Source organism: Wolffia australiana, chromosome 1 (assembly GCF_029677425.1).
Source record: "Wolffia australiana isolate 7733 chromosome 1, ASM2967742v1".
NCBI classification, from domain to species: Eukaryota; Viridiplantae; Streptophyta; class Magnoliopsida; order Alismatales; family Araceae; genus Wolffia; species Wolffia australiana.
The window spans coordinates 24,270,777-24,294,344 of record NC_135835.1 but is presented as its reverse complement, the minus strand read 5'-3'; the positions used below and the strand labels follow the sequence as shown (position 1 = coordinate 24,294,344).

Here is a 23,568-nt window from a genome sequence, read left to right as displayed (position 1 = left end):
TCAATGTCCTTCCCCCACCCCAGAGTGCATTTGAACATAAAATAATGCATTATATTCTATTAGGATTATAATTCTAGGTCATAGGATCTCCGAGGAACATTCATTGTGCTTTTGAAACTCTAGGGCTTGGGAGTTGTGTTTAGATAGAAGTATTCGTGTGTAATGACCTCCCAAACAAATGCTTTTGATTTTAATCAAGAATAGATGTAAATATGTACTTGCGTAAATGAGTCTAGCTAGTGATCAATGTGCATTATCTATAGTGGAAATGGTAATTAATGGTTTACTATTATTTAAACAGTAATTAACAATATGAGAGGGTTATGTATAAAATAGAAGATAGAGAGACGAGGGAAACACGAGGCAAGAATATGATAATTATTAATAACATCACTTATTAATTTAATAAATAGGAGATAGTGATATGAATGATATTATAAGAACTAGTGGGACAGAGAAGGAAGTGATGGTAATAATATAAGAAGATAAATAAATGGGCATGAGGAGGTATGATCATGGATGGATGGAGGCACGAGGAGGCAGGATCCTGGATTGATGGTGAGATGGCAACGTGTTTGGGTCTAGGGCTTGATTCAAATATATAAAATATTTTTTTTCTAATCAGAAAAAAATGAAACAGATTACAAACAAATATCTAAAACAAATCAAACTCTACGTAGATTTTGAAGAACATTTTCCACCCTTGACTTGCTCCCATAGAGAGTGTTTTGAAATCATTCATGGGTCGAGCCTTTAGATGTAACCACAATACCCAGGCGCCATTGGATCTCCACTTCTTCTTCTCCAATTGTTATTGAAGCCCCCGTAGATCTTTTCACCATGAAGATGCTCTTCTTTTTTAAACGAAGAAAATGAGAAGGAAGGGTTGGAGGGGGTGTGGTGGAGGAGGCTCATCTCTGGTTCGTCTGGGTGCCTAAAATGGTTGCCCTCTCTATTTATACTTTACTTGAAATTTGTCCATAAAATCTCTTTAGTGATTTATATCAACTATGTATCATTTTAGTTAAAAACTTCAAAGGCTCAATAATATTTATTGACAAACTTTAATAATTAGTCATAAAAATATATAGATTATTTAATTAAGGATACATTCAACCCAATCGATAGGTTAAGTTTCCCGCTCGTGGGGTACCAAGCTATACCTCCCTCTCTGGAGGATGCATAGTATCAAATGGACTATCTCACGGAACCTTTATAGTCATCAATTAGTGTATATGTATAATCCTCTGTCCTTGTGAGACTCCCGAATGACTCAAGCCATTGTTTATGGTAAAACCCTTATCTGCCTTTCAGTTAGTACTAATATGTAGTGGAGAACATTGGAGAGCACACTCTTCAGTTTCCTTGCATCATATCAATGAGTTAACTACGTTATCTTCATTTAGTCAATCTCTATTTATATTAAGGCCGGATGATATTGTCTTGACCACTCAATCAACATTGTGTACTTCGTACTTTATTGACCTAAATCCCATTATTATCTCATTATTAAAGAAGCATTAGTCATAGTCAAAACATAATCATCCAAATATGAGATATTGTTATTTGCGTCAGGTGAACAATAGCACGTAAAATATGAGGTTAATTATGGGAAAGTTACACTTTTCATGCATTAAAAATAATATAAATGCGTGTTATCAACTGCCATATGATTGAACATATTTAATCAGATTTACCGATAAAAAATTATTTTAAATAATTTTCTGATTGCATCCTTAAAGAATTTGATTTTTTGACAAAGAATATATTATTGTTATTACATATATTCAAAGAGATATATTTTATTAGTCAAACTATACATTTATTGTATTTTTTATGACGTGGTATTTATTTTATAATGATTTATAGTCTATTTCTTCGGCTTTAATATGTGCCTGCTTAGGGTTCAGTACCAGGTTCGTTTTTACAAGAAAACCAAACCGAAAACCGGACTGAATATTGTTTGGATAAAAATATTTACTAATGTGTTGGTAGTGGGATTTGAAACAGAGTCAAACACCGCTTACCCTAGTGGCTTAAGCCAGCTGCGCTACTCAAATTTGCAGAGATTAATTTAACTAAACTATGAAATAAGCAAAAAATACATTTCTTTTAAAAAATACATAAATATGAAAAATAAGATATGTACACAAATAACATGTGTGAAAATACATAAATACGTAAATCACAAAAAGACATGAATAATATATATATAATATAGATATATGAAAATAACATAAATACGATATTAAAATAAATATACAAATACACGAATAATATAAATACAAAAATACACAAAGGACACGAAGATGTTAATATGCAAATACATAACTACACAAAAATATAAACATCTAGATATGTAATTGTGTAAATACCTAAATATTAAATTATATAAATATGGAGATGTAATATATATATTTATATAAATATATGACTATGTAAATCTATGAAAATGTAAATATATAAAAATGTGCACACATACAGTTTTGCCTTTGATTCTTTAAGGAATCCATGGAAAAATGGAATCTCTTTGTAATACAGTTGTTTATTTAACGCTTTTAATTAGTATTTTCACCTAAATTTTGACTTCGACTTTTGAGCTTCCAATATGACTTTTTTTCAGAGGCATGTGACCAAACATATAGGACTGAAACCGAACTCGGACCGAACTGAGACTGTACCGAAGTTTAGGCATAGGTATAGGTCTTGGCCAAAAACTTATACTGAGACCGAAATTGTGATTCCCTATGCCTGCCACATGTCGCCATTCAATTCGTTGAATGGTGTCAACTACGAGTTTCCACAATGATTATCTGCATTCATCATTGCGAAAGGGCACAATTATGTCATCGCAAATCACGATGGCATAATGTGACAATCATTATCTCACATTAATTTTCTTTTCATTCGCAGGAGTGATGTGGACCAATAGAAAAAAAGAGGTGAGTGGCACACGCATGTACCTCTGCAATTTATTAAAAAATAGAAAAGACTCTGATGCGGCACGCAGATATGTGCGATGCGTCAAGTAATAATAATGGAATATTTTCATGTTTCTGACCTGAATGACATGCCTCAATAGGGAAGGACGTAGTCTGACCAAAGTTTGGTCAAACCAAACCAAATCGGACCGTCGGTAAGCCTTTTTAGGGCTGACCGAACCTTCCAGCCTTGGTCCAGTTCACACATCCAACCAAACCGAAGACCAGCCCTCGCTCTCACCCTCTTTCCCACTCTCGCTCTCTTCCTCTTGCCCTCTCTCACTCTCTTCCTCTTACCCTCTCGTTCTCGCTCCCCCTCTCTCTCTCCCTCTCTCACTCTCTTCCTCTTACCCTCTCTCTCTCTCTCTCTCTCCCTCTCTCACTCTCTTCCTCTTTCCCTCTCGTTCTCTCTCCCTCTCCTTATCTCTCCCTCTCTCTCTCTTTATCCCTCTCTCTTGCTCGTTCGCTCTCCCTCTCTTCTGGACGTTCTCTCTCCCTCTCTCTTGGTTGTTCTCTCCCCTCTCTCTTTCCTGTTCTCTCTCTCTCTCCAACCCTCTCTCTCTTCCTCTGTTTCGGTCTCACTCTCCCTCTTGTTTGCTCTCCCTCCCTCCCTCTTCTCGCCCTCTCGCACTCTCCCCCCCCTCTCGCTCTCTCCCTCTCATTTTCTTTCCATCTCTCTCTCTCTTTCGTCCTCCCTCCATCTCTTCTGCTAGTTATTGCGCTCTCTCTCCTGCTCGTTCTCTCCCCCTCTCTCTTTCTCAGTCTCTCTCTCCCTCCTCTCTCCCTCTCTCTATCCCCCTCAGTTCAGGTCTCCCTCTCCCTCTCGTTCTCTCTCCCTCCCTTCCTCCCTCTCTCCGTCTCTCCCACTCTCCCTCTCTCCCTTTCATTTTCTATCCCTATCTCCCCCTCTCACTCTCTCTCTTACCCACTCTCCCTCTCTGTCACCCCCTCTCCCTCTCCTCTCTCTCTCACCCGCTCTCCCTCTCCATCTCTCTCCCCCTCTCTTTCACCCTCTCTCCCTCTCTTCCTCTCCTCCTCTCTACCTTTTGGAGACCATCTAGCACCGAAGACCGGTCTCAGCTAGCACATGGAGCGTGGGCTGAAGGAGACACACGGCCTTCGCATATTCGGGCCAGTCAACGGGCCCCGAAAGGTTGACATTATCCACGTTCGTGCTTTTATGGTTTCTTTTCATTGTAGGCCGTGTATGTGGGCCAAAGTATTTGTTTGTGTGTTGGACCTATGTAAAAGGACCCATGTGTTAGCGTATTTAGGTTGACGTGTTTGGGCCCAGGTGTGGGCTCTCCATCTAGGGGGGGGGGGGGCTTAGGATCCTCTCATATGAGCCTTATTCCTTTTTCCTGAGGGATAAGTATCTGACTAGTTAACGACTCAAACACCCAACAACCTTTATAGGCCTTCCAAAATAATTATATATATCATCGTATAGATTAATTAATGTTGTAACTATTTAACCCAATCGATAGGTTGAGTCTTCAACACATGGGGTGCCAAGCTACACCTCGTGATCTAAAAGATACAAAGGAGTGTGTATTGACTCACTCGTGGAACCTATTCTTCATCGTTTACCATGTATGTAAAGTCCCTCATCCACATGACGCTCCTTGGAGGATTTAGTGTATGGTCAAATGGCAAGCCCTGATTGGTCATCCGAGTTAGTACTGATGCATTCGACAATCATTAGAGAACTCTTCTCAAATTCGTCTTCCTTGAGTTGTCACCTCTTATACCGAGGGTGAACGATCCCATCTTGATTACTCAATTGTCTTCGTGAACTTCTTGATGCACCAAAACTAAGAACGTTTAGAATCTCGTGATTAGAGACTTGTTGGCCATAGTCAAAGTACAACCGTTTATCCACACGACATCTTCGGTGTCTCACGTCTAAGGACCGCTTGCACAACCGTGATGTGAATCAACCTGATTGACAATTCAGTATAATACTATATATGGATTTGTACGGATCAATTCAATAAACTATTTCCACTAAATAGCATCCGCTATCTATCCTTGGTGTCTCCACACTAATGGCTACGGGAATGGACATACTCATCATATGCGTGAGGCTAGATAGTGTTATTCTATCAGGATACTTCGATGTCCTTCTTGCGTATCCTTTAAATATGAATATTTAGAACACATGCTTAAAGACTAGTGATCTTTGTACTATGATCTTGTCATAATTCACTAAGTCCTATCATGTATTCATGAACTTCATTATAAGCATCACACATGCACTATAATGAATATGTTCTATTAATGAACATGAAACGAGATGTGGAATGTGTGATTGGCTTCCTGGCCACATATATTTCCATCACTCATTTCATACCTAAATAAAATAAGTCATCCTTTGAAGTGTTTATGAAGTAAAAAATATGTGAGAATGAGTAACGATCATAAAAATAAGGCAACGCAGTGCCACGTCATGCAATGCTAAAATGAATTTCATTTATTTATCTTTTCCTTGAAATGTGCAATCTTAGAATACGAGGCAATCACATCAATGATTAATAGCTTAAAATTGGAGTACTTAACCGAAAACAAACAAAGAGTAAGTGTCAACGCCAATGATGAGAAGAGAGAACAAATGAACTACTATAATTGGTCAAACTTCAAAGCTTGATATCTGATAATCCAGAGGTCCGATTGAGTTGATGTTTCATGAATGCTTTGTTTTCACGCCCTCTTTCCATCCATAACTTGTGATATATAAATAGAGGTGCTGATCACTATCAAATTCATCTTTAAACATGCTACCTACGTATGTGGCTGATTTATAGTTTAGTGAGTTTTTGATATCCATCGTGTGTTCTTTGTGCCCTTCGTGTGAAGCAAGAAGCAACATAAAGAGGGGAATCTTACTGCACTCGCAAATCACCATGATCCTAGAGAAATGTAAGGATCTATTGTAAGCGTCTTCGCCTAACGTTCTTCTTTCTTGACATCATCGTCGGCTTAGATTTATTTCACTTTCACATCTCACCGTCACATCACCTCCGTATGTTTTCTAAATCCCACCTTACCACACGACGTTGTCTTATAGTAAACTTACTCATCATTTACTATATTCGACTTGATCTGTATCTCACTCCCGTTATTCTTCGTGTTATGATCATTTCATTCTCGCATTCACTCGATACTCTGAAATCATAATTAACACTTTCTACTAACTATTATCCTTAGTTTAATATCATTACCTCAGCTCACATTTTCTCGTCACTCAATTTTGTAATAAGTACGCATCTCATCTCATCTCAACAATCACTATATTAAGAATATTCAATCCTCAAGCACCGTTCCACGTGGCGATGATCATTACTCCTCACTGGCTAAGCCTTACTACGTGAGTACATGTTTTATGTTTTTATTGAATAATCTTAAAAAAAATGAAAAATTAAGCCTCTAATGTTGAGCTTATCAACTATGCCTGAATTTTAATGTGTCAGTCAAACACTGCCATTTTGTTTTTTCTTAGATATATACTTCCCTTTATTCAATCGTAGCACTTAGAGTATTGTTCCCTTCTACAACAGGCACAAACTAACAATAAAGCAATTAACCTGAAATCCCATTTTTCTCAAATCCATGAGAAAGATATTTGATGGGGGAACTAATGGTGCAATAGAACGGCTAATGTGAATGAATGACTTGTGTAATGGAACATCCGGCACAATGGAACAGAATAACACGTATATCACACACTTTAATTTATTTTTAGATATTTTGGTTTGAATATTTTTTTCCAAAAGATTCACATGGAATGCTATAAAGTGCCCCTTCATTGGACAACGATGAGATATGATACATCTTTTTGATAAATATCAGATTTCATCATTTGAGCAATTTGTCTCATAGAGTTGCCTTCAAATCACCGTAGTTCTGACAAAGGAACCACCCCTACATTGTCTTCCTATCGCTGGCTCATGTATATCTTATATTCCCCTCGCCTTTAACGAGTATGTCTCCCAATTTACACCTTCACACTATTTGCCTCTATTAAGCACATTACCTCGCCTTTGTATTGCTCGGGTTCTATGGCCTTGATTGATATTTAAATAAATTGATTTTCGTGACTGGAAGATGAATAATGTAATTTAAATATCATTTAAAAAATATTATCAAATCACTTGTGTAGGGATTAGACGTGTTTTTCTCAATTTCCTAAAAAAGACATGCTGACATGTTCATCCTCTATGTGTATATAGGTGATCCTTGGTGCATCAAATCTCTTCTATCTTTTTGAGTCTTATTCTTGTTCTATTGTTGTAGCTATGTAGTTCCTATCACATTGAGAATGGAGAGGAGAAAATGGGAGAATGTTGAGTAAGGATATGACCCTGAAAAATTGTAGTGTATGTGATTTTTTTTTAGAGTCGTCCCCTATTTATAGTAAGTGAGATTGGTCATAAAGGCCGATGAATTTAAATTAATCTTCCGATGCCCAAATACCATTTGCATATCACTATCTAGGCCCATGTATTAGTCTAGTCAACAATTCCAATAGCCTAACACCAATTTTTGATCTTCCAAATTCGATCAACTACAATGAAATATAGATGAATTAATCATATATCAATTATGCCCACTCCATATGCTGAGGTTCTACCTTGTGGGTTGGCATAATAGACCTTGTGGTCTCGAATATACAAATAGTGTATTGACTAATTCATATAACTTGTTTGTCATTGGTTATCATATACATATAGTTCATCATGTGCTTGATGCTTTTATGATGATTTAGGGAATGGTCCACTACCAAAGCCTAATCGATCATCTGAATTAGTACTATTGTGTTCAAGATTATTGGATAAGTTTTCTTCGATATTACATTGCCTCGACTGAGTACTTCTTCATGTCGTCTTCTTAAGCTATCTCTTCGTATAACAAGGGCGAATGATCTAATATTAACCAATCAATTATGTCTTGATATTCTTGACACTCCTAAATTAGGACTACTAGAATTCAATGAATAGGAAGTCACAGGTTAGAGTCAAATCAAAATTATTATTTCAATTATGTCAATGAATAAGAATTCACCTGATTAAAAGTTTGACATAATACAATTCAAGGATCCATACAAATCAATTTAGTGAATTCTTTCTATCAAAGATTGCCCATTATCTTCCTCACTACCCTCATACTAATGGCTACTAAAATCGACCATACTCGTCATATGAACGAGACTATGTAGTGATATTCTAAATGGATATTTTGATATCCTTATCGATCATCTATCTAATAGGAATATTTAGAACATGATCCTAAGGACCTGTGATCTTTGTATTATGATCTTATCACGATGGACAAGATGTGGAATGTGTGGTTGGCTTGTCTCCCACATGTATATCCATCACGACCCGCCATCACTAGAATGTAACAGAACAACACCCACCATTCACAATTGCACACTCACCCATCCCTCGGCCATCCATTTGCAGCAGCCTGATCATCAACAACAATCACATTATCTGTGTTCTCCATCCACCAATGTTGTCACTGCCTTGGCCTTCTCGTTCACATTGTCACTGCCGTTGTCTTGTCATCATCATCTTTGTTGTCACGTCCCCCATCGCCACACTCATCCCCTTCGTCGCCATCATCGATATCCATGCCACCATAGCTGGAAAGCTCACTCACTAATACTGCTAACCAGATGTAAAGAGAAGAATGAAAAACAATGAATAAAAAACACACCTCCTTTGGAAAAACAAAGTTCCACACATAGCCCTTACAAGCGAAGAGGGAAGGGGTACGAGATGCTAACAAACTCCTGACCGGAGTCCTTGCATGAAATGTTGCAGCTGCATGCCGTTATGATCAACCCTACAGATTGGAAAACAGAAAAACAAAACTCGCCCAGGACTATCCTAGGCAGAAGAATCCGTCAACAAGATTGTTATTGCTTGTCCCCGCTGAAGCTTGACCACCCCATCAGTCTCCTCCCCGGTCTAGCTTCTCCCTGTGTACATCCTTGACTCCCAGGCACGTTCTCATTTCTTCAAATCTCAGTATTCCTAGTGATTTTGTGAACATGTTTGCCAATTGGTCTTCAGCCTTCACATTCAACTGAGGTCAATGTGCTTCATCCGACTGTGATGCACTGGGTTCTTGCTCAGTTTAATAGTTGATTTGTTTTCCAAGAGTAGCCTCATAGTTCTTACTTCAGTTTCTCTTAGTTCACTGATGAGCCGATTCAGCCACACACCCTGACAAGTGGCTGTGGTAGCAGAAATATATTCTGCCTCGCATGACGATAATGCCACTGATTTTTTGTTTCTGAGTGGCCCAACTGATTATTGAATCACCAAGGAAAAGTACCCGCCCATAAGTGCTTTTGCGATCTTGCTCATCACCAACATAATCACTATCACTATAGCCTTTAAGTTGCGCCTTTGTTTGTCATTTCACATAGACTAATCCATAGTTAATAGTACCTCTCAGGTGCCTCAGAATTCGCTTTATGCTATGAGATGTTATGATGCAGGATGCTCCATGAACTTGCTCAAAAATCCTACGTAGAAACTCAAATCACAACAAGTATGAGTCAAGTACCTTTGACTTCCAATGAGACTTTGAAAATAGGTTGAGTCAACTGATGAATCATTTTTTTGACTAAACTTGACTCTTGCTTTGAGAGGAGTGTGCACTAATTTACAGTCACTCATTTTTGCAAAACTCAGGATAGTCTCTGCACATGTGCTTTGAGACATAGCAATCCAACCTTCTTCTTGACAGACTCTTATGACCGAATAGGAACATAGGAGCCCGAGATCACGTATCTCAAAGTAGTGCTTCATCTGTCTTTTGAACTCACTGATGTCACTTTCTTCTCCTCCTGTGACAAGAAGATCATCTACATACACCTCGATGATCAGGGGAATTCTGTCTGAAAACTTCAGATAAATAGCATGTTCATACTTGTTATTTCTGAACCCAAGAGAGACAAGACAATTGTGCAATTTAAAATACCATGCATGAGGGGCATGCTTGAGCCCGTAATGCGCCCTTCAACTTCAGGACATAGCCTTCCTTTCCCTCCACATCTCCATTTAAGAATGCTGATTTCACATCTAGATGGTGTAATAACCATCTATTTTGAGTTTCAATGGCAATCAACACACGAATTGATTCAAAACGAACCACTGAACCAATTACCTCATCGTAATCAATGCCATGTTTTTGAGAGTAGCCCTTGATAAATAATCTTGCCTTATGTCTCACTACATCTCCGCGAGCATTTCTCTTAAGCTTGAAGAGCCATTTAAGCCTAATTGGCCTGCAACCGTTGGGGGTAAAACCAATTCTCATTTATAATTTCAATCAATAGCTTCCATCTCTTCCGCCATAGCCATCTTCCATTCTTCCTTCTGATATGCTTCTGCATAAGTCACAAGTTCTTCAGCTGACACCATACATTCTTCTGAGTTTGGTGCAATTTTACTAGTTCATCATAGAGCTGAGTAAGTGACTTGCATTTTCCAGGTGGGCTTTGCTCAGAGTCTGATGATTGGGCAAAGGTGAGTTCTCTGGCCTGAGAACGACCTTCTTCATCTTCAGCTTTTGAGGAGCTTGGCTCATCCTCTGCAGAATTAGTAGAACTACTTGGAAAAAATGTGAGTTCAAAAATGTACTCACCTTTGTTTTTCTAATTCCATTGTGCATCCTCTTCAAAGATAACATCCCGGATATGGACAATGCTAAGCATTGGATCAAAGCAACGGTAGGCCTTGGAACCTACCTGATATCCCATGAAGATCATAGGAGAGCTGTGATCTACAAGCTTCATTTGTGGAGTCTTGGAGCATTTCACATGCACAATTGAGCTACGATCTACAAGCTTCATTTGCGGAGTCCTAATGCATTTCACATGCACAATTGAGTCAAACACTCGTAAGTGTTCAATCGATGGCTTCCTACCTGTCCACTTCTCATATGGAGTCAACCCCTGCAAGCTGCGAGTAGATGAGCGATTAAGGAGATAGAAAGACTGCTGCATTAACAACTTCTCCCCATAGTTCTTGAGGTAGGCTCTTTTCTTTAAACATGCTCCGGACTAGGTACATTATAGTCCGGTTCTTTCTCTCTACTACTCCATTTTGCTGAGGAGAGTAGGGAGCAGTCTGCTGATGCTTGATGCCCTGTGAGTCACAAAACGACTTAAAATCTGCTAAATTAAACTCTCCAATTCTCTCACTCCTGAAACACTTCATTTTTGTCCCTTTTTCAGCCTCGGCCATACATTTGACCTTCTTGAAGTGACTTAGTGCCTATGACTTTTGCTTCAACATGGCAACCCACATTAGCCTTGAGAAATCATCCACAATTAGGAGAAAATACCGACTTCCCCCTAATGTGGGTGGGCTGATTGGATCACATATATCTGCATAAACCAACTCAAGAGGTGCATTAGCTTTGTAAATTGAACTTGTTTTCCAACCAAACAACTCCGACAGATGTGATCATGCACATTGATAAGTGGTAGTCCCTCCACTAGCTATTTAGTCTACATTTCTTTTAAAGAATGATAATTCAAGTGACCATACCTCAAATGCCAAAATCGACTTGAATTATCATATGTCTTCGCAACAAGACAGTCTTCTGCCATTCTGAATTTGAGCAAGTAGAGTTGTCCTTGTGTGCGATAAACTTCAGCTAGGAGTGCGCCATCTCGATCATAGATTTTCAAACAACCTCCTTGCGTAATCATCTTGTAGCCTTCTTCATCAAGTCTCCCTAGACTGAGGATATTAGCACATAACTTAGGAACATAGAGAACATTACCAAATTGGATGCTCTGTCCATCTTGCCCAATAATGTTTATGCGGCCTCTACCATTAATTTCAACTCTGTGAGTTGTCCCCAAATTTCACAGCACCAGCTGCAGAATCATCAAGCTTCGTGAAGAAATTCTGATTCCCAGTCATATGATTTGTAGCGCCTGTATCTAAGTACCACATATGAGAATGTTGATGATCAAACTCAGAGCCTTGCTCTGCGCTTCTTCTACATCCATCAGAAGAGATGAAGTAATTGCTGCCTAGGTAGACGAGGTTGCTGCTGTCGTTGCCGGAGTGGACTCAACCACATAGGCCCGATCTTCTCTCTCCCTTTTTGCACTGTGGCATTCATATGCAAAATGACCATATCTTTGGCAATTATAACATTGAATACCAGACTTATCAAATGCTTTCTTCTCTTTGTCTTCATCAGGCGACGGAATGCGTCCTCAGCCTCGACCTCTTCCTCTTCCTCTACCATGGTCGCGATGACGTCCTCTTCCGCGGGATGAGGACTCCTCCCCAATTGACAACTTGGCTTTGCTGAGCGCCTTGTCCAGTAAGGCCTGCTCCTCTTCATGAAACTCCCGCTCTTTGAGCCGTAACTCGTGAACGGTGAGTGAGCCTATGACTTCATCAAGACTCACTAATACTATTAACCAGATGTAAAGAGAAGAAGGAAAAACAGTGAACAAAAAACACAACTCCTTTGGAAAAACGAAGTTCCACACATAGCCCTTCATATAGGGCGTACAAGCAAAGAGGGAAGGGGTACGAGATGCTAAGAAACTCCTGTCCGGAGTCCTTGCATCAGACGTTGCAGCTGCATGCCGTTGCGATCAACCCTGCAGATCAGAAAACAGAAAAATGAACTCGCACAAGACAGTTTACTTTTTCTAAATGAAGCTGGACCACCCCATCAGTCACCACCGCTGCAGATTTCCATCCTGCTTCACTTTTTCTAAATTTTAATTTCAGTTAAGTTGAGGCTATAAAGACAGTTTAAGGATTTAAACTAATTTTTTGGTGAAGACTCCATTTGTTCCAATCAAAACAAAAAAATTAAACTTCCTAATTGATTGGACACCCAAAAAGGAAATAAAATAAACGCAAAATCAAATCCTGAATAGGCAGGTGTTCCTAGGATGTCAATCAAAGGCAGGCGACTGAGAAGAACCAACCAAACTTAAACTTGATGGGTCGTCGTATTTTCTCTTCCCGCCAAGCTTTCGATTTGTTCTAGAGGAGTTGATACCCAGCAAACCCGATTCTCCAGAAACCCATTTATGCGGGGTGAGGAGTGAGGACTGTTCTTGATCTCAGCGGGGAAGGAGACCATTGAGAATGGGGATACAGGGCCTCCTTCCCATGCTGAAATCTATCATGATGCCAGTGCACATTCGAGATCTCTCCGGGCAGAGCGTGGCCGTCGATACTTATTCATGGCTTCACAAGGGCGCCTTCTCTTGCAGCAGAGAGATCTGCAAGGGTCTGCCCACATCCAGGTTCAATCAAAGTTTTTTTTAAAGTTTCCTTTGATCGTTTCTCTTGATGGGTTTCTTGGCATTTCAATGTTCTTCCGGAATTTCGATTCCGCTCGTAGTTTTTCCTTCCCAATGTGTAGCATCAAACCCATTTTGAGACGTGGTTTTTTTTTCTTTGTTCATTGTTTAGAATAGTATTATTGACAGAAACTAGTGCATTGATCCACATCCTTCTTTCTTTGTTTTCTCTCATTTAATTTTCCCACTATGAGATTAACTTTCAACTCCTTTTTTTCTCTGATTATGGAAAGTTTCACCTGACCTTTTCTCTCGATGGGTTTCTTGGCATTTCAATGTTCTTCCCCTATTTCGATTCGGCTTGCAATTTATCATTCCCAATGTTTACCCTTAAACCCATATTGAGACGTGACTTTTTTTGGGTTGTTCATCGTTTAGAAGATTGCTTTAGCAATGTTGGTTTGATAATATTGACAGAAACTAGTGCATTGATCCATGATTTTATACGTGCCCATATTCTTCTTGGCTTGTTTTTCTTTCATTTAATTTTCCCTCAATGAGATTGACTTTCGCCTCCTTTTCTTGTCTGATTATGGAAAGTTTCCCCTGATCTTTCCTCTTGATGGTTATTCCGGAATTTTGATTCCGCTCTTAGTTTTTCCTTCCCAATGTATACTATCAAACCCATTTTGAGACGTACCCTTTTCTCTTCGTTTATCGTTTAGAATTTTGCATTACGTCCATTGCTTTTGCAATGTGAGAGAATTACTATCGACAGAAAGTAGTGCACTGATCCATGATTTTATTCATGCCCATATCCTTCTTTCTTCATTTTTCTTTCGTTTATTTTTTCTTCAATGAGATTAACTTGTTTCAACTCCTTTTTTTTCTGGGCTTAATGGGCCAACCAACTGATAGGATCCTAGGGGGTAGTTTCGTCATGTTAGCCCACAGGGGCATTTCAGTCATTTAGCTATCACGGTATTTCATTTAAATATGGATGCTCTCCCTTTAGGAGGGCAGCCAAGAAGAAGAATGAAGTAGTGTTCTTGCCTCCCCTCTCCTCATCTAGGTCTGGTCTCCCTCTCTCCCGCAATGATCCCTGGCCTTTGTGATTGTCTCTACCTGACCGCGTCGTCATGCGGCTCGTCCTCGGCCGATCCCTACACCCTCTGTTCGGCCTCCTCTCGGATCCTTCCCATTTCACCTCTCTACCCCGGGAACTTCTACCTCACCTCGTCCTCTACCCTCCTTCCAATACGAGCGTAAATCCAGGTTCGTATCACTGACCCACTCTCGAGGTCGGTGGGGTTAGTTGACCAAGGGTCAGGTCGGCTCATGCTACCCTCTGTCTCGTAGGCAGATGGTGATTCGTCATCCATTCTAACCTCTACCGTCATCAGTTAACCGTCCTCACCTCGAGAACGGAACAAATGCCTTCATGCCTTCCAGTCCGTTCCGTCCCATTCTATCTTTGGGTGCAGGTGATTTACTTTAAGTTTATGTTAAGTTTGGCAAAAATTAATCATGTATAGATTTTGGCACGGTTAGATTGAGGAGAAGTATGACTGAAATTTTACTTGGTAGAAGATAATTGACATCTTCTCTCACTATGTTTTCATCATGCCAGGTATGTGGATTATTGTATGCACAGAGTGAATCTGCTGAGGCATTTTGGGGTTAAGCCCATTCTCGTTTTTGATGGAGGGCTTCTACCCATGAAAGCCGATCAAGAGGCCAAACGTTTAAGGTATGAACTCATTGGGGGGTTTTATTTATCCTGAAGCCGAGTTCATGCTCAATTAGCTGCTCATTAACCTGCTCTAATCACCCCAAAGTTATAGTGCCCGATCGTCTGGGCCGGGGACGCTGGACGGTTTGAGATGGTTTTCGTCCCATCCCACTTCCCATTTTTTGGGGTTGCCTCAAACCATCCCGTCGAGAACCGTCCCGTTTGAAACCGTCCAGTAGGGAAGTAAGTGTCCCCCTGGCGTCCTGACGTTTTAAATTTTGATTATAAATCATAAAATAAATTTTTAAAATACATTCATCCCTCTCGACCAACGCCAGACTGGATGATTTTTTCGTCCCAAAACGGAAAAACTGTCCCTTCCTTCATCCAGCGGACGAAGGCCTGCCTTGTCCTTTGTTTGGGGCCCTCGACGGGTTGGATTTTCATCTGCGTCTCTGACCGTGCACTCTAACCATAACTAAAACTTAATGGATGATGAAAGGCATAATTAATATTTTAATCCCTCTGGATCTCTCTTTAAAGATTTTTGGCTTTAGGTTGCATAACCATTATATAAGTGATATGATGAATTTAACATCCCTGACCTTGGCCTTATTCTTATACAGAGTTAATATTCATAAGCAACTCAAAATATTTGGAGAGAATTTTTTCTCCGTATTTTTCAATCCCAATAAATATTTCTGATACTCTCATCATCTGTTACTCAAGAATGAATTGAACTTTATTAGCTATAAGCATTGATTTGGAAATATAACCAAATTCAGGGATATATTTTTTTAAGCAGCAGGGCATGAATTTGTCTTTTATTCACATTTCAATTTTCTATTCTATATTTGGGCATCATTGGTCCAGGTGCTGCCTAATTTTTATGTCATCTATTTTATTTGCATAGAACACGAAAGGAAAATCTGGAGCGTGCGATTGAACATGAATCAGCAGGCAACACATCAGCTGCGTATGAATACTACCAGAAAGCCGTGGACATATCGCCATCCGTCGCGCACCATCTTATACAGGCAAGTACGAGATTCATCGCTCGTAAATTCACGCCTTTCTTTTTCTTTTACTTCGTTCCGCACTTTTTTCTTCACGCTGAAGATTCATCTTCGTTGACTTCGTCACATTCAACGTTCTTTCAGTAGTCAACCCCCTTTATTTACTAAAAAGGATTTTAGCAAATTGGGATCTATTTATTACTTATAGAGGCTCTCTCATATGGAGAGATTCTTAAATTACAGCGTTTTAAATTAATTAAAAAAACTCAACGAGGAACGAACTTAAAAAATAAGTTTGGCTGTGTCTGGCTGCTACCTCGGGTTCATATTTCCAGAATCTCACTTTTGCAGGTATTGAAAGAAGAAAAAGTGGATTATATCGTCGCGCCTTACGAAGCCGACGCACAGATGGCATTTCTGATCATTCAGAAATTTGTTGACGCTGTCATTACCGAAGACTCGGATCTGATTCCCTTCGGCTGCTCGAAGGTTGGCTACTCCCGCATATCGTCTCTTATCCTATGTTTCCGCAAAATAACTGGTCTAATTTCTCAAGATTTTGTGGGCAGATAATATACAAAATGGATAAGTTCGGGCAGGGAGTAGAGTTTCGATGTTCTTCGCTTGGTCAAAATAAGGAGTTGAATTTCTCAGACTTCTCCCAGCAGATGTTTCTCGAGATGTGCATTCTAAGCGGTTGTGATTATCTACCGTCGTTGCCCGGCATGGGTCTGAAAAGAGCTCATACTCTTATTCAGAAATTTAGAAGCTACGACAAGGTACTTGACGTGCATAAGTTTAATAGCATCAGGTTGATCACCGTTCTTCGGTGATCTTCTCTATTTTCTTCGGTTTTGAAAAGAGCTCATACTCTTATTCAGAAATTCAGAAGCTACTTATTCAACTCTTATTAAACTTATTCAGAAATAAGTTTTATTCGAGTTCTCTGAGACAATATTTAAATGGAAAAATGCTTATTCAAAGTGAAACTTGCATTTCAAGGTGATCAAACACTTGCGGTACAGCGGAGTGTCGGTTCCTCCTCTATACGAGGAGAATTTTAAGAAAGCTATATGGACTTTCAGGCATCAGAGAGTTTACCACCCACAGCTCGAAGACATTGTGCATCTCTCTGCTCCTCCCGACCTCGTCGACGACGTCGACTTTTTGGGCCCATATCCTTTATAATCGAGCTGTAGTGTTTTTGGCCTTTCCCCCTGTTCATAAGCTTAAGTGTTAATCTTAACTGGGCTCCACACCGCTACATCAGAATATTGTGAAAGGTATTGCTGAAGGAGATATAGATCCTCTCACCAAACTTCCATTCGAGGTATGATAAACCCCAGAAGTTTAATTTTCTCAGCATATGGAAAGGTTTCTTGACGTAATCATGACAGGTCCTATTGTGTTTTTCCTTATCAGGGGGAGATAATTCATGCTACATTTGCGCCAAAGAAACCATACTCTCTCATTGAGAATAAGCGAACGAGTGAAAAGAAAAGGCTCGATTTGCCTGTCATTAAGAATGTCCTGACCAATTACTTTTGTATCCTACTGCACTGTTCTTATTATTTTTCATTTATCATGCTGACTATAAAAGTGTTTGAATGTGATGATCAGATCAAATTGTTTTTCTTGTTTCCTTGACAAACAAAAAACAAAGGTTTGGCTTCTATCGAAGCCAAGAGAAAATACAAGGCACCCAAAGTGATGTCTAGTACAGAAGAATCTCTTTCCAACAACAAACGTCTTCCTCTCCAAAAAACTACAGAAGAATTCACACTCGATACTGTTGATGAAGATAAAGATAAAAATAACAAGGTTATTCAGAAACCAGACTTCCTTTCTATTCTTTCTTTTTTTTTTTCCTTCTCCCACACCTGGCTAAGTCTCTCCGAAATTTTCTCCCTTTTAACAGGCTATTGCAATTTGCAATAAGAGGGTTCGCACGTCGAAGAGCATTTATTTTTCCAAGGAGCAGAAGGATGTCACACTGCAGGAAGGAGAGTCCGTTGCAATTGCGGTTCCTTTGAAGAAACCAAGACTCTCTGCCCATGCTGGAAATGATAATGTAAGTCTCTAATGAATAGTCGTTTCTGTTTGAAGTATTTTTCCTTTTCTCTGAGTCCCTTGTTTCTCTGGGGGGAACGTTCAACTTGCCATAGGGGAGGAGGCCTTCTGTTCAAGATGCAAAGACAAGTCCGCCTGCTCCTTTGTTTGGTGAGTGCCAGTCTTGGTTGTCTCTGTCTAAGGCAAGCTTCTATAGGGTTCGTAAATAGACATGGAATGAATTGGATGTGTATCTGTCTCTGACAGAATTTCCTGAAGAAAAATGAATGAATTTCTTCAGGAAGAGATGCACGTTGGATGAATGTTACTTGATTTTTTTTCTGAATCTGCGGATCTTTGATGGGGTTGACAATGATACCGAGGAGGCGGCCTGGACTGTTATTGATGGTTGATGACACCGTGAACGTCACATCAACATCCCATCGTCGTGTTGACGATGTTATTGACGTTGACGAGGAATGCCATTGTTGCTTACGGCTTGATGACTTTATTGACAAATCATCAAACAGTCATCACGTCACACATCAACAAAGGTCGATGATGATCACCGTTTTTGATATTCCTTCTGTCATGAAGAAATGTTTTTCAATTCCAGAATTATACTTGCCTTTGTCAGATGCTCTATTGAGCATTGTGTGAGGTTAGATTTGGCAGGAAATGAAAGCAATGCGGAGGACAGGCAGAGTTCCCGGTGCGACATCTCCCATATAGATCGATATACTGGCATAGCGGAGAAGTCAATGGAGAAGTTCATTGCCGTGATGGCTTCCTACCGCCACATTCCGTCTGGCTCTCGTGCCAGCGGGCTCCGTCCGCCGCTGAGAGACATCAAGAACATGAACACTATCAGGTATATTCAGATGCTATATGAAGCATCCATCTATCTCTTTCTCTCTAAAACAGCCACCGTTGTCTATTCCAGCAGGTCGTCGATTTCTCGCGAGTAGCCATTAAAAAGGAATGATTCTGTTGTATTTAAGCTGCGGCCGGTGTAACAATTCCAGAGACTCTTTGTAAGTGACCTTCTTGTTAATCAATGGAATTTTGGTGAAAACTTCAACCTCCTTGCTTTGTAATCATAGTTCTTTGGATACTGTTACACAGAGGCTTCTAAATTACTCTCTATGTCTTTGTAACCTGGTATAGACCTTAGTGAACCGGGCCATACCGGTTCAATGCTATATTCTTTCTTTTTTTTTGAAGAAATTAGGGAAGACCACCGGCTATTTTCTTTCTTTTATGTCTCTTATTCTGGGCCCATTATGAGTTACTGATAATGGGCCCAACCCTTGTAACTGGTATTTATGCCAGACCCTAATTTGGGATGAGTAAGTTTTCTTTTCCAAGCCATATAAAGTCTCACGAGTCGCTGCAAAATCTTACAGACATGTTGCTGGTAAATATGTCTGTAATTCCAAGGGTGACGTATCTAGTGATTTGTTATGGTAGTTGGTCCAAGTCTGGGTACAGGTATCAAACTATGTCAGATTGAATGCAGCTCAGTTGATGAATAAAGCGCTCTAGGCACATAATTTAAATAATAATTTTAATTGAATGGAATAAATTTAATTGTTCTAAAGTTGGGGAGAGCAGAAACACACCTCGGCGGCAAAAGTAGCTTTTCCTTGTATTTGTATGTGCAAGTTCATCTCAATGTCCTTCAGAATCCGCCCTTTCTGAGGCAACGTTGAGACGGTGGTCTTTGCAACTTAATGCAGACGTAGACGTAGTGGGAATCTGGGTCTTCCGGAGCAAAGCCAGGAGGAAGGAGGCCCTTTTCAGTCAGAGGAACAGGTTCTGGCGCTGACCTTCTTGACGAGGATCCGCAATCGCCCAGCCTCCGAAAACCTGGTCGAGCTGGTGAAAAAGGCCCAAATTTTTTTTTAAAAATTACTTTGTGGCCATAGCACTCTGTGCAAATAAGTAAGCACCGGGATGGGCTACCGATCGGTAGAGTGTTGAACGATCATTGATCAGAATTTTAATTATGGTCAATAGATAATATGATTGACTCCTTTGATCTTCCTTGATCGATTTGACCCAGAAGAGGATCGAATCAATAGAGCAAGATCATCTAATTTTTTTAAATAAAAAGTTTAACTGCTTTCTGCTCTCTCTCATACGATCAATCATGATCGATATTTATCTTTCATTGGTCATCAGCCCAAATAAATTAATACCCCTCTGAGTCTTGGGAACCGCAGCTTATTCCATTTACTGGGCTGATCGGATGGAATAGTTGAATTGATAGGACGGATCGCCCGATCAATCATAGATAGCCTTTTGATCTGATCAATCTACTCGGTCTGATCTCGATTCGGCCGATCACGATCAGGGTCGTTTGATCAGATCAAGATCTCGATCCGACTGCCAGACTCCTAAAAAGCACCGGGCAATTTTAAAATGAAAAAGATAAAAATAAGAAAGCCGTATTTAGCTTGCAGCGGCCTAAAGAACTAGCATCATTTTCATCTCACAGCAACCAAATTGATTCATAGAGGCAATGACAATATAATAAGAAAAATTATCTGTTCCGTTCTCAATATCAATAGCATAAACGGGATTCAAGACGTAAGTCAAACAGAATCAAACGTACTCTACTGCGTAAAGAGGTTCATCTATCAAACATTTTTTTTTTAAAAAAAAGGAGTGCTGGAACTCACGTAATATGTACAATAATATCTTCCAGGAGCGTCCATCTTTGGTCAAATGATGAATTCTGAGTGAAGGTTCACCGTACGTTATCTGTAGAAAGCCAGATTTATTCAGCTTTCATCTCATAGTTCGCGATCATGCAATTTAATTCTTATTTTCGGATACATACCAACATGTAAACCCCTCCAGGTTTAAGCACCCTACACATTTTGGCATCGATTAGCATAAATAAACCTCTTTCCTTTGAATAATTGGAATATATCGAGCAAAAAAATTACTTCAACACTTCTCATATGCAACCTGTTCACTTCTCTCAACATTTGGAATGCACTTATTTGAGCGTATATGCCACACTGGCATAAAAAAATCCATTAGATTCGTCCGGTGTTGCGCCAACAGCAAAGTTCATAATTTAAACTTGTAAAATTTAGTTCCATACCATTAAAGAATCCAGAGTTCCTACAAAACAATAAAAAATAAATTGACATTATTTTGAGGAAAATGAAGTTTAATAATCTTGAAAGACCAATTCGACAACGCTCACCTTTGTCAATTACGCAGTCAAATGATCTGTCGGGAAAGAAACTCATGTCTCTAACATCCATCTGCACGTCTAATGATTGTGAAGGGCCTCAGCAACCAACAATGGTTTCCAGATTCTACGTGTTTTAAGTGTAGTAACGAAATTATGATATTCGATAAAAATTCAGAAAGGATACATTTCAATCCCGGAGTGTTGCAATATTTCTTCCTCATCATTTCAATCACAATCGATGAAATGTCAATATTAATGATTTCCTCGTAACCATCCAGTACCATGTGCTCCGACATAGCTGCGAGATAAAGCCGGTCAACATTAGCAACTAAATTATTAAATGAGAGATGTGGAGTTTCTTGACTCAATATTTAGCTCGATCGAATATCTAAAAGACGAAAAAATGTGTATATATATATATTTTTTTGAAGAAATTTGTATATATATATATATATATATATATATATATATATATATTCACGTCGCATGAGATATGATCGTCTTCGTGCAACCATCTTCAATTCAGGAAATGTAGATTTTTTTTGAAGAAAGTTCAGGAAATGTAGATAAACGGCAAATTAATAGAGTGCTAGTGCTGGAAGAAAAAATAAATCCCGAAGCTTCGTGAAGCGCGTAGTGAATGATGACAAGTGAAGTCGTCCATTCGACTCCAAAGAGGAGTTAACTAATTACGGAGAATGAACGAACACAATCATTGACAATTTTTGGTCTCTTATTATTCACTGATCTCGTGCTTCGCAGATCAGCTTCCCACGCGATCAATTAATATCAGACAGCTCCGACATCAGTCGCATTTTGGTTTCAGAACAATTTCCCATATCTAACCAATCCACCCAAAATTCACGCATTAACAGTAAAAAAATTCATCCTCCAAATCAAGAATCAGATCCACAGTTGCTAATGAAGCGTCCGGACGCGTAATCTCGCGAAATAAAAAAAAACCGAATTGAGGATTACAAAATAGTAACCGATTACCGGCGCTGCCGCAGCCGGCCATGAGAATTCTCGATGAGATCGGCACGAACTTGCGCACGATCGACTGAAGCGCCGAGTATCGCTGGTACCAATCGAATGTAGCGCCTCCTTCTTCCATGTATCGAGCATCCCAGAAGATCTCGTCTCCATACTCGTAGCAATTCAGTCGCGATTCGTCCTCGAACATCTCTCTCTCTCTCCGTCTTCCTCTTTCTCTGTATCTCTCAGTCTCTGTCGGTCTAACCGATTTAAATTAAAGCGTACCCAATTTAAATAGAGACTGTGGACATTTGCAGTCCACGTGGCTCAACATGAGCCACGCAATCCATGACGTTGGTTGTTTCAGCGTTGACTAATTCAAATTGTGTAGAATGTTAAATGTTATGCATTTTTTCTTTGATTTTTTGTTATTAGAATTGTTCTACGTCTAGTAGCTATGTATGTAGTGCTAGATCGTCGGGGATGGGGACCGCACCGCTGGATGGTTTTTGTCTCGTCCCACATCCCATATTTTCGATTTTCGAAAACCATCCCGTCCAAAACTGTCCCATCCGGAATGGTCCAGTCTTGAACCATCTTGTCCAGGAATCGTCCCGTCCCATCTAAATAGAGGTTTTGATCCATAGAAGTTTTAAAATTTGATAAAAAATCATAAAATAAAATTTACTGCGTTAGTCTCCAAAATAAAAAAATCTGTAAGTTATTCGGCAGATGAATTTCCATCTTGTACGACGTTTCAATACTTTGGTGGGAATGATTTTTTGTCCCTGGATGAAAAAACCGTCTTGTTTTGACTGAAAATGTAGAGTAAACTCAGAAATGTCACGAGCATATAACTTTTAGCTTGATGGAAACCATGGAGTAAACTCAGAAAACTCAGTTTAATTATTCATAATTGTTTTACAATCTGGTTCGAATTGTGTGAAGTTTGTGTCGTATACATAATTATCTTATTGTATAGTTATTTAAAAATATTCCCTTTTTTTATTTAGCTCAGTCTTTTCTTATATTCTCACACCAGTAGATAGTGATAATTTGGGCTTAAGAAACAAAATCCAGTACATGGGTATCATGCAGACATAAAATATGGTCAATTCTTCTAAATGTATAATCGATATTTGACGGACTAACAAATAGTTTAATACTCATTTATATTTATTCAGCAGCTAATAAACAACGTCCCCCTCTCCATACATTATTTATTCATATGCGCATTTCTATCCAAAGACAGATAATCGGGCTTAAAGATAAAATCATTTATGTAGCTATTCTGCTGACAA

The 23,568-nt window shown here is 39.4% G+C and overlaps 2 protein-coding genes across 7 annotated transcripts; one reads left to right on the top strand and one right to left on the bottom strand.

The window, feature by feature from the left end:
• Positions 1-12,470: 12,470 nt before the first annotated feature.
• On the bottom strand, positions 12,471-22,520 carry LOC144711920 (S-adenosyl-L-methionine-dependent methyltransferases superfamily protein). 4 transcript variants are annotated; one of them, XR_013583687.1, is made up of 9 exons: positions 22,289-22,520; positions 21,477-21,590; positions 21,302-21,370; positions 21,197-21,216; positions 21,058-21,110; positions 20,927-20,957; positions 20,766-20,847; positions 19,704-19,959; positions 12,471-12,627 (listed from the first exon to the last, which is right to left on the bottom strand). XR_013583687.1 is itself a non-coding variant. In XM_078586074.1 (8 exons), exons 1-8 carry the CDS (start codon positions 22,473-22,475, stop codon positions 19,763-19,765), a joined length of 753 nt encoding a protein of 250 aa, XP_078442200.1. In that variant the 5' UTR covers positions 22,476-22,520; the 3' UTR covers positions 19,606-19,762. The 4 variants fall into 4 exon arrangements, 1 of the variants encoding a protein (XP_078442200.1); XR_013583685.1 differs by lacking the exon at positions 12,471-12,627 and adding an exon at positions 17,111-17,249; XR_013583686.1 differs by lacking the exon at positions 12,471-12,627 and adding an exon at positions 18,789-18,920.
• On the top strand, positions 12,790-19,961 carry LOC144711902 (5'-3' exonuclease family protein). Of its 3 annotated transcripts, none has more exons than XM_078586059.1 (14): positions 12,790-13,287; positions 14,915-15,034; positions 15,930-16,053; positions 16,384-16,521; positions 16,602-16,811; positions 17,035-17,208; positions 17,291-17,362; positions 17,455-17,578; positions 17,696-17,853; positions 17,951-18,103; positions 18,198-18,252; positions 18,757-18,952; positions 19,025-19,115; positions 19,821-19,961. In XM_078586059.1, the coding sequence occupies exons 1-13, from the start codon at positions 13,127-13,129 to the stop codon at positions 19,047-19,049; spliced, it is 1,710 nt and encodes a 569-aa protein (XP_078442185.1). In that variant the 5' UTR covers positions 12,790-13,126; the 3' UTR covers positions 19,050-19,115; positions 19,821-19,961. The 3 variants fall into 3 exon arrangements, with proteins under 3 accessions (XP_078442185.1, XP_078442177.1, XP_078442169.1); XM_078586051.1 differs by having other exon boundaries at positions 12,793-13,287; positions 18,748-18,952; positions 19,028-19,115; XM_078586043.1 differs by having other exon boundaries at positions 12,793-13,287; positions 18,748-18,952.
• Positions 22,521-23,568: the final 1,048 nt, after the last annotated feature.

Excerpts from the sequence above, each read along its gene's own strand:
- LOC144711902 (XM_078586043.1), top strand. The coding sequence starts at position 13,127 with ATGGGGATACAGGGCCTCCTTCCCATGCTGAAATCTATCATGATGCCA. Across the intron at positions 16,812-17,034 it reads AATTTAGAAGCTACGACAAG|GTGATCAAACACTTGCGGTA; the intron begins GTACTTGACGTG and ends TTGCATTTCAAG. Across the intron at positions 17,209-17,290 it reads ACGTCGACTTTTTGGGCCCA|CCGCTACATCAGAATATTGT; the intron begins TATCCTTTATAA and ends CTGGGCTCCACA.
- LOC144711920 (XM_078586074.1), bottom strand. The coding sequence starts at position 22,475 with ATGTTCGAGGACGAATCGCGACTGAATTGCTACGAGTATGGAGACGAG. Across the intron at positions 21,591-22,288 it reads GGCCGGCTGCGGCAGCGCCG|CTATGTCGGAGCACATGGTA; the intron begins GTAATCGGTTAC and ends TTTATCTCGCAG. Across the intron at positions 21,371-21,476 it reads CAACACTCCGGGATTGAAAT|ACGTGCAGATGGATGTTAGA; the intron begins GTATCCTTTCTG and ends CACAATCATTAG.